At 39.1% G+C, this 16,266-nt stretch overlaps 1 protein-coding gene across 4 annotated transcripts in view; it reads left to right on the forward strand.

Moving 5' to 3' along the window:
- Positions 1-16,266, forward strand: part of RTTN (rotatin) — a 230,378-nt gene that overhangs the window by 144,959 nt on the left and 69,153 nt on the right. For all 4 annotated transcript variants that reach the window (XM_008261459.4, XM_051851884.2, XM_051851886.2 and 1 more), the window contains one exon: positions 4,582-4,673. In XM_008261459.4, coding sequence (XP_008259681.3) covers positions 4,582-4,673 — 92 coding nt within the window. The remainder of the gene's footprint in view (positions 1-4,581; positions 4,674-16,266) is intronic.

Raw genomic sequence — 16,266 nt, forward strand, 5'->3', positions numbered from 1 at the left:
CAATGCTGACCCCAAGCATAAGATCTTAAAACATATAAATAATAATATATTTCATAATAAATAATTTAAAAATAGCTTCTATTTTGAAATTAATTTTTTGCAAGTAATTTCTTAGATATTTAAGTTAAAGAATAGTACAAAAATTTGAAAATGTTAATAATATTTTTTGCTTATTAACTATCCCATGTGTGTATGTATGTATATAGATACATATAAAATTTAGTTGTTTATATGTATGTATGTCTGTGTATTTTTCTGAGCTATTTAACAATAAGTCACAAACCAGAAGTTCTTTTACTCCCAAATATTTAAGGGTGAATTTGTAATTTACTTTTGTGTTTACTTTTCAGAGAAATTAAGAGTAAAATAACATTAGGAAAAGTTTTTGAATATTCTAAATAAATGTCCCTGTTAGGAAAGTAACTGATCTAATTAATTGTGGTCCTTTGGGCCGGCGCCGTGGCTCACTAGGCTAATCCTCCGCCTTGCGGCGCCGGCACACCGGGTTCTAGTCCCGGTCGGGGCGCCGGATTCTGTCCCGGTGCCCCTCTTCCAGGCCAGCTCTCTGCTGTGGCCAGGGAGTGCAGTGGAGGATGGCCCAGGTGCTTGGGCCCTGCACCCCATGGGAGACCAGGAAAAGCACCTGGCTCCTGGCTCCTGCCATCGGATCAGCGTGGTGCGCTGGCCGCAGCGCGCCAGCCGTGGCAACCATTGGAGGGTGAACCAACGGCAAAGGAAGACCTTTCTCTCTGTCTCTCTCTCTCACTGTCCACTCTGCCTGTCAAAAAAAAAAAAAAAAATTGTGGTCCTTTGGATCTGTGTTATGCAGAGTCTGGCTCTAGATCCAGTGATACTGGCATCTTGTGTGAGCTTGTTAGAAATGCTCATTCATGACCCATCCTGAATTTGGGCACTGGAATCTCAGATCATTGCTCAGGAAACTGTTTTAACATGTCCTTGATGGTTATGCATACTGAAAAATCTTTCTGATCAGCCGCATGGCTGACTAGAGAGGTACCTGGCACATTTCCCTGCATAATGGTGGACCAAAAGAAAGAAAAAAACAGTGACTACGGGGCCAGTGCTGTGGTGTAGTGGGTAATGTCATTGCTTGCAGTGCCAGCATCTCATATGGGCACTGGTTTGAGTCCCAGCTGCTCCACTTCTGATCCAGCTCTCTGCTATGGCCTGGGAAAGTGGTAAAGGATGGCCCAACCCCTTGGGCCCCTGCACCTGCGTGCAAGACCCAGAAAAAGATCCTTGCTCCTGGCTTCGGATTGGCACAGTTCCAGCCATTGTGGCCATCTGGGCAATGAGCCAGTGGATAAACGACCTCTCTCTCTCTCTGCCTCTGCCTCTCTGTGACTCTGCCTTTCAAATAAATAAAATAAATGTTTTTTTTTTTTTTTTTAAAAAAAAGAACAAAACAAACAAATAAAAAAACAGTGACTTCACCTGAGTGTTTGAGGCAGAGTGCCAGAGTAGAGTAGGGATGTGTGAGAGATGTCGTGGAGCTGGAGCAGGGAGATTCAGATGGCCTCATAAAGAAAGGGAACTAAGCACGTAGTGTCCATGGTCTGATGTCGTAAGGTTAACCCTGAACTAGGAGGGAGTTTGCTTAGCAGGTAAAGGGTAAACAGGAGGTCCCCAGCAGACCCTACTCCCAGCATGGATACCTGAAGCATATGCTACCAGAGAAACCTGTAGACCTCTTAGGTCCTGAGCCCAGTTTGGGGAGCTCGTTGGGTCGTCACACTGCTACATTACCTTCAAGAAAGTTTCTGGCCCATGTTGTACTCTGTACCAGCCAGGCTTTTGCTGCAGGATACCATCCTGAGACCCTACTCACTAGAGTTCCAGTGAAGCAGCTGAGCAACTGTCCCCAACACACTCAGCCTTGTGAACCAGTGAGTGACCCTGTGTAGCCTCCCACACTCCCAGAAGATACCTGGGCAGCTCACCCTGAGTGACTTGGTCTACAGAGGTTCTCAGGAAACAGTCAACCGGTCTTGTCCACCTTTTTGCATTCTCCAAAGCAGCCAGTGTATCTCAACTTGCTCACCCTCCATCCTGGAAGTAGATAGGCAGCTTACCCTGAATATCATGACTCATAGAGGCCACAGGAACCAGATGTGTACCCACTCTTGCCCCTGAGAAGCAGCAACTGGGCATCTTGCCCTGAGCCAGGTAGGTCCTTGGAGGCTCTGAGTCATCATTTGTGCAGTCCTTGGACAAGCATGAGTGCTCTTTCTGCTCTACTGGTATGAATGGCCCCCATGTGGCCCTCAGACACTGACAGACACCCTGCCCCTTTACCAGATGGTAATACTATGCTGTATCCACCTCGGACCATTGTCGGCAGAGCAAACCTGAACAGACCAATAATTAGGGAGATGTAATCAGTAATCAAAAGTCTCTTAGAAAACAGCCTGATGACTTCACTGCTGAGTTTCACCAAACATGTAAAGAATGCCAATTCTCAAGCTATTCCAAGGAATTGAAAGGGACGGAACTCTCCCAAACTCATTCTACAAGTCCAGTATTATCCTGAAACCAAAACCAAAGACACAAAAGCAAGAACAACAAAAAAGAAAACTATAGAACAACATCCCAGATAACATGGATGCAAAATTCTTAGAAAAATATTAGTAAACAGCATATAAAGAAAAGAGGAATCCTCAAAAAAATTATAGAAAATGTGTTAGAGCAAACCAGTGGACGGAAGACCTCTCTCTCTGCCTCTGCCTCCCTCTAACTCCATCTTTCAAATAAATGCATCTTTTAAAACATTACCAATGACACTCTTCACAGAAACAGAAAAAAACCCTTATAACATGTGTTTGAAGCCAAGAGACCTTAAATACCCAAAGCAGTCTTGAACAAAAGCAGCAAAGTTTGAGGCATTACAATACCAAACTTGAAAACCAACTACCAAGCTACAGTAACCCACATAGCATGGTAGTGCCATATAAACAGAAATGTAGACCAGTGGAACAGAATAGAGAACCCAGAAATCTATCTGCCTATTTATAGCTACCTTTGTTTTCAACAGAGACAGCAAGAACAGGAAAAAGAAAAAGCACCCTCAAAATTCACCTAGAAAAATTGGATATCCACTGGTAGAAGAAACTAGACAGTTAGCTATAATCATATGTAGAAATAAACACAAAATGGATCCAAGACTTTAAGTCCTGAAATTCTGAAATTACTTGACAAAAACTTGATGGAAACACTCTAGGACATTCGCTTGGGCATTGATTTTTTGGATATGGCCCCCAAAGTACTGGCAATAAAAGGAAAGTGACAAGTGGAGTTACATCAAACTAAGGATCTTCTGTATAGTAAAGGAAACAGCAGAGTGAAGAGACGACCTGCTGAACATCGTAAAACAAAGACTAAGTTAAAATGGAAAAATGTCCTAAATAGATGTTTTTAAAAAGAGAATACACAAAGTATTTGATGGAAGTCTATGAAAAAATACTCAACATCATTATTCATCAGGGAAACTCAAATCAAAACCACAACAAGGTGAAAACACCCCAGGTTAGAACAGATGTCAAAAAGACAGAATATCACAGATGTTGGTAAGGATGTAGAGAAAGGAGAACTCTGATACAGTGATAGTGAGGTTGTAAGTTAGTATATCCATTATGGAAAATAGTATGGAAGTTCCTTAAAAAAATAAGAAATAGAACTACCATGTGATCCAGCAGTCCATCTACTGGCTATGTATCCAAAAGAATTGAAATCAGTATGTCAGAGAAAAACCAGCACTCCCATGTTGCAGCACTATTTCTAATAGGCAAGATACTCAATCAACCTAGTTGTCATGGATGGATGAAAGGGTAAAGAAAATGTGACATCCCCCCCAAAATTTGTACCTATATATATGTATCTGTTAATTGAACTTCCATTAACTTTGTGAAGTACCTTCCTATACACAATGAAATAGTATTCAGCCATAAAATTATAATGAGATTCTGTTGTTTGCCTCAAAATAGATGGAAGTGGAACATATTATTTTAATTGTAATCAGTCAAAGAAAGACAAATACCACATGTTTTTACTTCAATATGGAAACTAAATGTTGATATCACAGAAGGAGACAGTAGAATAGTAGTTACCTGTTCCTGGGAAGGGTGTAGAGAAGAAGGCATGAAGAGAAGATGGTTATTGGGTAAAAGAATATAGTTATAAGTGGAATGACTTCTAATTTTCTGTAGCACAAATAGCTGTGATTGAGACCAATTAAGTCAGTCTTTCAAAATAACTAGTAGGGAGATTTTTAAATTTTCCTCCAAAGAAGAAATAATAATTTCTGAGGTAAAGGATAGCTCAGTTACACTGATCTGATCCTTACTTGTTGTATACATGTAGAAAAATGTCAACAAAGAACCTCATAAATATATTCAATTACTATGTACCATTAAAATAAAAATTATATTTTTAAAAAATAACTCATTCCTTAGATCCTGATTGGTTTCCTGTAACGAGTATTTAGTTTTTATTTATTTATTTGTTTTGCTAATTGTCGCTGTACCCAGGAGAGTGTCCGCATTAACAGTGTTCTTGCTGTCACAGGGTTAGATGACTCATTGAAGTTTTGGATGGCTTCATCTAGGATGTCCAGTCAAGATCGTGATCCCAGTTCTCTGTCCACCTCGGAAACAATGGTACCTTTCACAGAATGCTTAAGTGCTGTATTTTAACTCTGAAAAAATGAGACAAGATAGATACCAAGATTAAGGTTATGATTGTGATGGCTATGGATTGAAGTACTATCTGTGTAGAATTCTTCTAGCTATTACCTTAAATCCTTTATATTTAACCTATACACCAGCTGTGTGTAGCAGATACTTTTTCACTTTTCTGTGAGGGAGTCACTGAAAAATTTAATAACTGTGATCAATAGTGCCGTAAGTAGCAGAGTTGGAATTTGAACTAGGGTTTGCCTCACTCTAGAATAGCTACACTGAATTTCCTTTTGGTTGGGAGTTTTACCCCTTTTCTACCTTTTATGATACAACCAGGAATACCAAAATATCAGAATATTTATCATGAGTAATGGAAGGAACAAATGTTAACAAATGGTTACACATGTTTGATTACCCTGAAATTTTGCTTAAGGACAAGGCACTATGAAGAAAGCTGACGCATGTGAATTATTCCAGTGTGGTACTGATGATGATGGAAGCTTCTCTTGATTATCTGAAATTCCTGAAAGTCATGTATAGCTGCCTATCTGCCGGCCTTTCTGCAGCAGTTACTTTGTTGCATGAAAGTTGGAGACACTAAGTATTTATAAATGATGGTTCATAGTAGTTTTCAGTTTTAAGTCTTTTTTTTCATATTTAAGAGAGAAGAGTTTGTGTTCAGTGCTTGATTGAACTGTCAAGTGGAAAATAGGATAATTATTTCAGTACCACTAGATGTCATGCTTTCCAAGCTAGAGATAGTGTGTATCTTAATAATGTTTAAATGGCAATATGAGTTGTACTAATTGGTTATTTAAGTCCCAGTAGGATGGCATCAATATGTACTTAAAAGTAGATCTTAAGTTATCCTGTTGATAAAAGGCTGTAGACTAGCCTAGAAATCTTTGCAGCTTGCTGTCCTTTGCTTATATTGGTATGCAGAAAAAAATATAGTGATTGCTGTAACTCTGTATTGTCTTAGGTAGTTTATAGACATCACTCAAGTTGTGCTTATCCTATACAAGAAGACCTAAGTGTAAGAATGAAAAGCAAATCAAAGTTGTGTATTCCTCTCCTTTATGATAACACACGATACAGGATGGGCCACAATTAGTGATTCTCTGAGAATAACTTTGGAAATATGTTATCGTAATCATTTTAAAAGTAGGAGCACTTCATTTAACATGTAGGTCTTTAAGTTGTTTTTGTTTGAAAGTCACACAAATATTTAGAAATAAAACCAAAGAGATTTTTTTGAAGGATTGTTATATAGTCCAATATAACATTTATTTCTTGTTTTCCTTGGAGACTAATATTTTTTAGAACTTTTATGTACTTAGCTCTTTTCTTTTTTTGATGGCTAGAGGGTGGTTATAAACAGATTTTGGATTTGCTGGCTTTTATTTATAAAAATAATCTAATGATAATAATCTAATAACCTAATTCTACTAGTTGTTATGTTTTCCTTACAATGCTAAGATTATATGTATCTATGTTACAACAGGAGAATAATCTGTAGAGTTTATTCATTATGCCAGTATCACTTTAAAACAAATCAGTCAGTACTGAGCAACTAACATTTTCAAAAATATAGGAAAATGTTGAAGTTAGAAATTGTGATATAAGTTAGATGATGTGATTCTTGCTGATAAGCTTAAATGTTTGTCTATATCGTTGTCTTCTAGGATTAAGTAGACATAAAACTTTCCATACTTTATATTTTGTAATTTTTTAAAATTTTACTAGATTTGCACTCTTTTTTCTTATACCACAATTCCTTATTTTCTTCTTTTATACTTTTTTTCCTTAAATAATCTGTTTAAGTAGTGATACTGCTTTTGCTGAAAGAAGTTGAAAAACATAATAAAATCACATGTCCAAATATCCAATTTATAACTTTCAAAAATATTCAAAGTATTCAGTGAAGCCATTTGTTTCTCTGAGGTAGAATACAGAGAAACTCATTTTTTAACATTGTTGCATTTGCTAATATCATGGAAATTGTTGTCTTTTTATATTTCAGTTAATGGTCAATAAACTTTCCCTCCCCTCCCCTCCCCTCTGCTTCTTCCCTCTCCTCCATTTCTCTCCTCTCTGCTTCCCTCCCCTCCCCTTCTTCTCTTCCCATCTCCTCTCCCCTCCCCTCCCCATTTTTTTAGCATCTTTTTGTATTTCTTTCTTTAATGTTTTATAATTTTCATCATAGAGATCTTTGAGGTCCTTGGTTAAATTTATTCCAAGGTATTTGATTCTTTTTGTAGCTGTTGTGAATGGAATTGATTTTAGAAGTTCTTTCTCAACCATTGCATTGTCTGTGTATGCATCGGCTGCCTTGATTTGTGTATTGACTTATATCCTGCTTACTTTACCAAACTTTTCTGAGTTCCAATAATCCCTTGGTGGAGTCATGTCATCTGCAAATAGGGTTTGTTTGACTTCCTCTTCCCAATTTGTATCCCTTTGATTTCTTTTTCTTGTCTAATGACTCTAGCTAAAACTTCAAGGACTATATTGAATAGCACTTGTGAGTGTGGGCATTCCTGGGATACACAGCAGACTCATAGAATGGCAGATATCCTAAACAACACTCTGGCCTCAGAATCAGCCCTTAAGGCATTTGGATCCCACTAAAAAGCCCATGAGAGTATTTCAGGCATGGAAAGCCAAGACACTCTGGCAAAAAAAACAAAAAACAAAAACCACACAAAACCTAAATGAAAGATCTCTGTGAGTGAGATCCCCAGCGGAAAGAACAGGCCATCAAGGAAGGAGGTACCTTTCTCTGAAGGAAGGAGAGAACTTCCACTTTGACTATGGCCTTGTCTAAATAAGATCGGAGTTGGCCAACTCAAAGTCCTCCATAGCCTTGGCAGCTCATGACAAGAGCCTAGGGTGATTAGTGACGCCATGAACAAGAGTGTCAATTGTTAAATCAACAACAGGAATCACTGTGCACTTACTCCCCATGTAGGATCTCTGTCCTTAATGTGTTGTACTATGTGAATTAACGGTATAACTAGTACTCAAATAGTACTTTATACTTTGTGTTTTTGTGTAGGTGCAAACTGTTGAAATCTTTACTTAGTATATACTAAATTGATCATCTGTATATAAAGATAATTGAAAATGAATCTTGATGTGAATGGGATGAGAGAGGGAGTGGGAGATGGGATGGTTGTGGGTGGGAGAGAGGTTATGGGGGAAAAAAATCCACTGTAATCCAAAAGTTGTACTTTGGGAACTTATATTTATTAAATAAAAGTTAAAAAAAAAAGAGAGTGGGCATTCCTTTCTGGTACTGGATCTCATTGGGAATGCTTTCAATATTTCCCCATTTAATAGGACGCTGGCTATGGGTTTTTCATGAATTGCCTTGGTTGTGTTGAGGAATGTTCCATACCCAGTTTGCTTAGAGTTTTCATCATGGAAGGGTGCTGTATTTTATCAAATGCATCTATTGAGATAACTATATGGTTATTTTTCTTTAGTTTCTAATGTGGTGTATCACATTGATTTATTTGTGAAAGTTGAACCATCCCTGCATACCAGGGATAAATCCCACTTGGTCTGGGTGAATGATCTTTCTGATTTGTTGTTAGATTCAGTTGGCCAGAATTTTGTTACGGATTTTTGCATCTATGTTCGTCAGGGAGATTGGTCTGTAGTTCTCTTTCTCTGTTGTTTTTCTCCTCTAGTTTGGTGGGTACACTATCCCCTCTAGGGCTCCAAGCAGGATTACCTCTAGGCTTTTCCTGAAGCTTTTTCACCAGTGGCTTGGGCTGCTTCAATCTGATCTCACCTCACTTTCCAATGCTGGCTCTCAGCTACTGGGGTCCTATGTTGTGCATGTCCTCACCCTTCGTGTGTGTCCATTGTGTTCCTCCAATTTGTGTAGTTGCCTCTGCTGTTTTCTAACTCTTCCCTGAGACTGTACTCATGGCACTTTTTTAAAACTATTTTCTCCTAGACTTGAGCTGCAAGCTCCCTCCCTACTCTGCCACCTTAATTCTTAAGCATAATTTAGAGACTTCCTTTACTTTGGTTTTCATTTGCATTCCCTGATAGCTGGTGATTTTGTGCATTTTTTGATATGTCTGTAGGCCATTTATATTTCATCCTTTGAAAAATGCCTGTTCATATCTTTTGCCCATTTATTAATTGGATTGTTTATTTTGTTGTTGTTTAGTTCTCCAGCTCCTTGTATGTTTTAGATATTAATCCTTTATCAGGTGCACTGTGTGCATACATGTTTTGTCATTCTGTTGGTCGTCTCTTCATTTTGTTGATTGTTTCCTTTGCTGTGCAGAAACTTGTTAGTTTGAGGTAATTCCAGTTGTTATATTTTTGCTTTTATTGCCTGTGATTCTGCAGTATTATCCAAGAAGTCTTTGCCTATAACTGTCTTGCAGTATTTCCCTATGTTTTCTCTAGTAAGTTGATGGTATCAGGTCATAGATTTAGATCATTGATCCATTGTGAGTTGTTTTATATAAAGTAGGTGTCTTATTTCTTTCTTCTGTATGTGAGACCCAATTTACCCAACTGCACTTGTTGAAGACACTTTTCCTTTCTTTAGGGAATGATTTTAGCTCATTTGTCAAAATTAGTTTTTTGTAGATATGTGGATTGATTTCTGGAGGTTTCTGTCCTGTTCCGTTTGTCTACATGTGTAGTTTTGTGCGAGTACCAGGCTGTTTTGATTATTGCTACCTGGTACTATGTCTTGAAATCTGGTATTTAGATGCACATGGCTTTGTTTTTATTGTTTAAGATTGCTTAATGTTTGTTCTCCTTGTGAATTTTAGGATAATTTCTTCTAGATCTGAGAAGAATATCCTTGATATTTTGATTGATTTTTGTATTGAATCTGTAAATTGCTTTTGGTGGTGTGGACATTTTGATGGTCTTAATTCTTTCAATCCATGAACAAGGAAGGTTTTTCCATTTTTGTTTTGTTTTCTATTTCATTTCTTAAGATTACAATTTTATTTGTAGAGATATTTCACATCCTTGGTTAAATTTATTCCAAGATATTTAAATTTTTTTTAGCTTTTGTGAGTGTGATTGTTCTTAGAAGTTCTTTCTTGGCTGGCACCGTGGCTCACTAGGCTAATCCACCACCTGCAGCACTGGCACACTGGGTTCTAGTCCCAGTTGGGGTGCCAGATTCTGTCCAGTTGCTCCTCTTCCAGTCCAGCTCTCTGCTGTGGCCCGGGAGTGCAGTGGAGGATGGCCCAGGTCCTTGGGCCCTGCACCCGCATGGAAGACTAGGAGGAAGCACCTGGCTCCTGGCTTCGGATCCGCGCAGCGCACCAACCGCAACGCGCCAGCCATAGCGGCCACTTGGGGGGTGAACCAACGGAAAAGGGAAGACCTTTCTCTCCCTCCCTCCCTCCCCCCCCCCTCTCTCTCTCTCTCACTGTCTAACTCTGCCTGTCAAAAAGAAAAAAAAAGGAAAAAAATTCTTTCTCATTGTGTTTACAAATGCTGTTAACTTTTGTGTGTTGATTTTATATCCTGCAACTCTGTCAAACTCTATTATTTGTTCCATATTCTCTTAGTGGAGTCTTTTGGTTCCCCTTATATATAGGATCATGTCATCTGCAGATAGGGATAATTTCATGTCCTTGTTTCCCATATGTATCCTGTTGATTTCTTGTTCTTGCCCAAAGGCTATGGTTAAAACTTCTAGACATAAGTAGTAACGATGATAGTGGGCATCCTTGTTTGATTGTTGATCTTAGTGGAAATGCATCCAGGTTGTCCCCCTTGATTGTGAGGCTGGCTGTGAGTTTGTCACATATAGCCTTGATTATGTTGAAGTATGTTCCTTCTTATACCCAATATTTTTAAGGTTTCTATCATGAAAGGATGTTGTATTTTATCAAATGTTTTCTCTGCATCTATTGTGGGTTTTCTTCTTCACTTTGTTAATAAAATGTATCACAACTATTGATTTGCATATGTTGAAGCATCCCTGCATCCCTGATAAGAATCTCACTTCGTCTTGATGATTTTTGGTGTGTTGTTGAATCCGATTAGCTATTATGTTATTGAGAGTTTTTTCACTTATTTTCTTTCAGGTTAATGATCTATAGTTCTCTTTCTTTGTTGTAACTTCTTCTGGTTTTGTAATTAAAGTAGTACTGTCTTCATAGGATTTGGGGAGGATTTTCTCTCTTTATATTGTTTTGCAGATTTTAGGAGGCTTTGGGGATTAGTTTTGCTTTAAAAGTTCGGTAGAATTCAGCAGTGAAGCCAACCAGTCCTGAGCTTTTATTTATTGGGAAGATCTTTTTTTACTGATTCAATCTCTATCTTGGTTATAGGTCTACTTAGGTTTTCTATTATTTCATGCCTAAATTTTGGTAAACTGTGTCCTGAAGTCTGTCCATTTCTTCTAGATTTTCCTATTTGTTGGCATAAAGCTGTTTGTGCTAATCCTGATGATTCTTTTTATTTCTATGGTATCTGTTGTAACATTTCCTTTTTATCTCTGATTTTGTTAATTTAGTTCTTTTTTTTTCTTGGTTAGTTGAACCAATCAGTGATTTATCACTTTTATTTTTTCAAAAAAAAAAAAACGGATTTTTTTTTTTATTTAGTAAATATAAATTTCCAAAGTACAGTTTATGGATTACATTAGCTGCCCCCCCCCATAATTTCCCTCCTACTCGCAATCCTCCCATCTCCCGCTCCCTCTCCCATTCCATTCACATGAAGATTCATTTTCAATTATCTTTATGTACAGAAGATCGATTTAGTATATATTAAATAAAGATTTCATCAGTTTGCACCCACACAGAAACACAAAGTGTAAAAATACTGTTTCAGTACTAGTTAATAGCATTACTTCACATTGGACAACACATTAAGGACAGATCCCACATGAGAAGTAAGTACACAGTGACTCCTGTTGTTGAGTTAACAATTTGACACTCTTGTTTATGGCGTCAGTAATCTCCCTAGGCTCTAGTCATGAGTTACCAAGGCTATGGAAGCCTTTTGGGTTCGCCGACTTCGATCTTATTCAGACAGGGTCATAGTCAAAGTGGAAGTTCTCTCCTTCCTTCAGAGAAAGGTACCTCCTTCTTTGATGGCCCTGTTCTTTCCACTGGGATCTCACTCACAGAGATCGTTCATTTAGGCGCCCCCCCCCCCCCCCCCCGAGTGTCTTGGCTTTCCATGCCTAAAATACTCTCATGGGCTCTTCAGCCAGATCTGAATGCCTTAAGGGCTGATTCTGGGCCAGAGTGTTGTTTAGGACATCTGCCATTCTATGAGTCTGCTGTGTATCCTGCTTCCCATGTTGGATTGTTCTCTCCCTTTTTGATTCTATCAGTTAGTATTAGCAGACACTAGTATTGTTTGTTTGATCCTTTTGACTGTTAGACCTATCAGTGTGATCAATTGTGAACTGAAATTGATCACTTGGATTAGTGAGATAGCATTGGTACACGCAACCTTGATGGGATTGTATTTTAATCCCCTGGCATGTTCCTAACTCCACCATTTGGGGCAAGTCTGATTGAGCATGTCCCAAATTGTACATCTCCTCCCTCTCTTATTCCCACTCTTATATTTAACAGGGATCACTTTTCAGTTAAAATTTAAACACCTAAGAATAATTGGTTATTGGTTCAACCAATAGTACTAGAACAAAAAAAATACTAAAATGGATAAAGTATTACATTGTACATCAACAGTCAGGACAAGAGCTGATCAAGTCACTGTTTCTCATAGTGTCCATTTCACTTCAACAGGTTTCCCCTTTGGTGCTCAGTTAGTTGTCGCTGATCAGGGAGAACATATGATATTTGTCCCTTTGGGACTGGCTTAATTCACTCAGCATAATGTGTTCCAGATTCCTCCATCTTGTTGCCAAAACCCAGACCTTAATTTCCTTGATCTTTTTCAATTTTAATTATTTCTTCCCTGAAGTGTTCTATAGATATCAGTTAGATCCATTTGGTCAATACTTGTTTCTTTGTTGGTTTTGTTTTGTTGTTTGTTTGTTTTTTCTATTGATCTGTCCATTGATGAGAGTGGGGTGTTGAGTCCCCCATTATTATCATATTGGAGCTTATGTCTCCCTTTAGATCCATAACATTTGTCATAAATAACCAGATGCCCTGGACTTGGGTGCATATACATTTACTATAATTAATTATTCATGTTGAATTGATCCCTTAATCATTACATAATACTCTTTTTTGTCCCCTTTAACAGTTTTTGTGTTAAAGTCTATTTTGTCAGATAGTAGGATAACTACTGCTGCTCATTTTTTATTTCAACTTCATGGAATATTTTTTTCCATACTCTCACATTCAGTGTGTGTGTGTTTTGCTTGTGAGGTGTATTTCTTGTAGACAGCATAAGGTGGGTCTTATTTTTTAATCCATTCTGCAAGTCTGTATCTTTTATTTGGAGAACATAGTCCACTTGGATTCAAAGTTATTATTGATAAGTAATGACTTGGGCCTGTGATTTTTCCAGACATAATCCCATTGTTTGTTTTGGATATCTTTGGATAGGAAGTTTTCTGCCTACATTGTTTCATGATGCTGATTATCTTTTTTCTATTTCTGTGTGTTGCATATCCTTAAGTATCATTTTTAAGGCCAGGTGGTGGCAAATTCTTTGAATGTCTGTCTGTTTTGGAAGGTCTACGTTTTACTTAATTTATAAAGGAAATCTTTGCAAGGTATGGTATTCTGAGTTGATAGTTTTTTTCTTTTAGGACTTGTACTATGTTCGTCTGTTCTCTCCTATCTTGTAGGATTTATGATGAGAAATCTACTGTCAATATAATTGGAGTTCCTTTAAAGGTAATCTGTTATTTCCCTCTTGCACATTTTAGGATTTTTTCTTTATGTTTCACTTTTTAAAGTTTGACTTGAATGTTATGGTAAAGATCTTTTGTGCTCATGTCTATATGGGGTTCTATGTACTTCCTGAACTTAGATTTCTATGTCTTTCCCCAGATTATGGAAATTTTCTAATATTTTACCGAATAAGTCTTCTAAGCCATTTTTGTTTTTGCATTCCTTCAGGAACTGCTAACATGTGTGTATTGGGTCAGTTGATGGTATCCTGTAGGTTCCAAATAATTTCTTTTTCCTCTTCCACTTCTTTTTCCTCCTCCTCCTCCTCTTCTTCCTCCTCCTCCTCCTCTTCCTCCTCCTCTTCTTCCTCCTCCTCCTCTTCCTCCTCCTCCTCTTCCTCCTCCTCCTCTTCCTCCTCCTCCTCTTCCTCCTCCTCTTCCTCCTCCTCCTCCTCCTCTTCCTCCTCCTCTTCCTCCTCCTCCTCTTCCTCTTCCTCCTCTTCTTCCTCTTCTTCTTCTTTTTCCTACTCCTCCTCTTCTTCTTCCTCCTCCTCCTCCTCCCCCCCTCCCCCTACCCCCCCCCCGTCTAATACTTCTTCATAGTCTTCAGTATTAGTCTTTTTTTTTTTTTTTTTTTTTTTGACAGGCAGAGTGGACAGAGAGAGAGAGAGACAGAGAGAAAGGTCTTCCTTTGCTGTTGGTTCACCCTCCAATGGCCGCCGTGGCTGGTGCGTGCGCTGATCCGATGGCAGGAGCCAGGTACTTATCCTGGTCTCCCATGGGGTGCAGGGCCCAAGTACTTGGGCCATCCTCCACTGCACTCCCTGGCCACAGCAGAGAGCTGGCCTGGAGGAGGGACAACCGGGACAGAATCCGGCGCCCCAACCGGGACTAGAACCCAGTGTACCGGTGCTGCAAGGTGGAGGATTAGCCTAGTGAGCCGCGGCGCTGGCCAGTATTAGTCTTCACAGTCTAGTATTTAAGTCTTATTGTTACTTTTGGGGAGTTCTATTGTCTTCCATGTTCATTTTTCTTGTATTTTTATGTTTATGCATGTGGGGAAAAACTTGTTGGTTTTCCTCTGAAGTCTTTTTTCTTGGAAATGTGCCTTTGTGGCTTACTAGAATGCCTGTACTTCTATCAGATATCAAGAATTGTGTAGTAGGTGGGGCCAGGGAGCTAGTGCCAGTGTGTGGGTGGGTAAGTGTCCAGAGTGACACCCGTGTTGGGCTGGGCAGATCTCCTGTACATCAGTTGGTAGCAGGGGATGATTGTCCTGGCTTCTATGTTCACAGTCTTAATCTTTCTCTGAGCTGAGGTGAACCAGCTCCCTAGTGTGAGCTCCCCATGCCTGTATACCCAGCCCACTCAGGCACACAAATCAAATAAAACCTATGTGCTCTGGAATGTGTGTGTGGAGCACTCCCTGATGACCCTTCCCAGCACTCAGAGTTCTCAGCTTCTGGAGTCAGACCCAGTGATTTCCCAAGACCTAGCGACACCCCATGCCCTTCACAGTTTTTTGCCTACCCCACATTCGCAGGGTATAGGGGATCTACTGTCTGCCCAGTGAGCCTCGCAGTCCACAGAGATGGCCTCCCTGTCCCCAGAGCCACCCACCTGCTCAATAGTAGGTGCTCTGCCTTGGCAAGCGGAATCTGGTGCTTTGAAGGGAGGGTGAGGGGCAGTCAGGGAGCAGCATGCCCCTCTGTCATGGTGCTTAGTGGGCCTCCTGCCCTCCATGCACTCTCCAAATCATACTCCAAGTCAGCGGGGACCGCGGATTTCTCCTGCAGACAGAATCTCCTCAGATGCTTTTAGCATCTTTTCTAAATTTCTGTGACCTTTCCCTCAACTGTACTCAGAAAAATCGTGGGTTTTCTTAATGCCTGACCTTTCATCACAGCTTTGCTTTCTTCTTATGAGCCAGGTGCTTAGTGGGTCCGTATGCATTTTCTGGTCCTGCACTGAATGCTAAAAGGTAGAACAGATAGCACTTCTTGAGCCTCTGTTAATTCAGAGAATATTAAGTGAAGTGATAAAGGAGTCAGTGTCATTGGCCACCTAACTTGTGCAACCAAAGGAATTTGGCTGCATAGTTTGTGATAATCAGGTGGAGTATTTGATTCCTTTTTTTGTAGAGCTGTTAACATTTTTCTTGATATATGCTGAGAGGAACATATTTTTAAACACCTCTGATAACCAACTATAAAATAAGTGCTTTGTACTTATTTCTTGTTTTTGTAACTATCATATTTAAGATGATCAAAGTCTTAATTTGATAGGGAGATTTCCTTTTCTATTTTTTTGTTTTTAAAGATTTTTATTTATTTGAGAAGTAGAGTGACAGACACACATGCAAACACACACACACACACACACACACACACAGAGAGAGAGAGAGAGAGAGAGAGGTCTTCTATCAGCTGGTTCACTCGTCAGGTGGCTGCAATAGCCGTAGCTGAGCTGACCTAGAGCCAGAATGATAATAATGAAAATAGCCTTATTTGCTTTCATTTTATCCTATTAATTCTAAAGTATTCTACTTTAAGTATTAGGATAAAATATACACCATCAGTGTGCAAACATTGTGAGCTGTGGAGTATTTGTTCCTGAAGTAGTATTGATTTATTAGTTCTGTTAATAGCTTTACTATTTGTGTGCACTGACCTGGAGGCTGTCCATATGGGGGCATTTCAGAGCTCTCATACAAAAAGTTACCTGACCTCCCTACCTAAGGTGTTTTTC

This window comes from Oryctolagus cuniculus, chromosome 10 (assembly GCF_964237555.1).
Source record: "Oryctolagus cuniculus chromosome 10, mOryCun1.1, whole genome shotgun sequence".
In the NCBI taxonomy this organism is placed as follows: Eukaryota; Metazoa; Chordata; class Mammalia; order Lagomorpha; family Leporidae; genus Oryctolagus; species Oryctolagus cuniculus.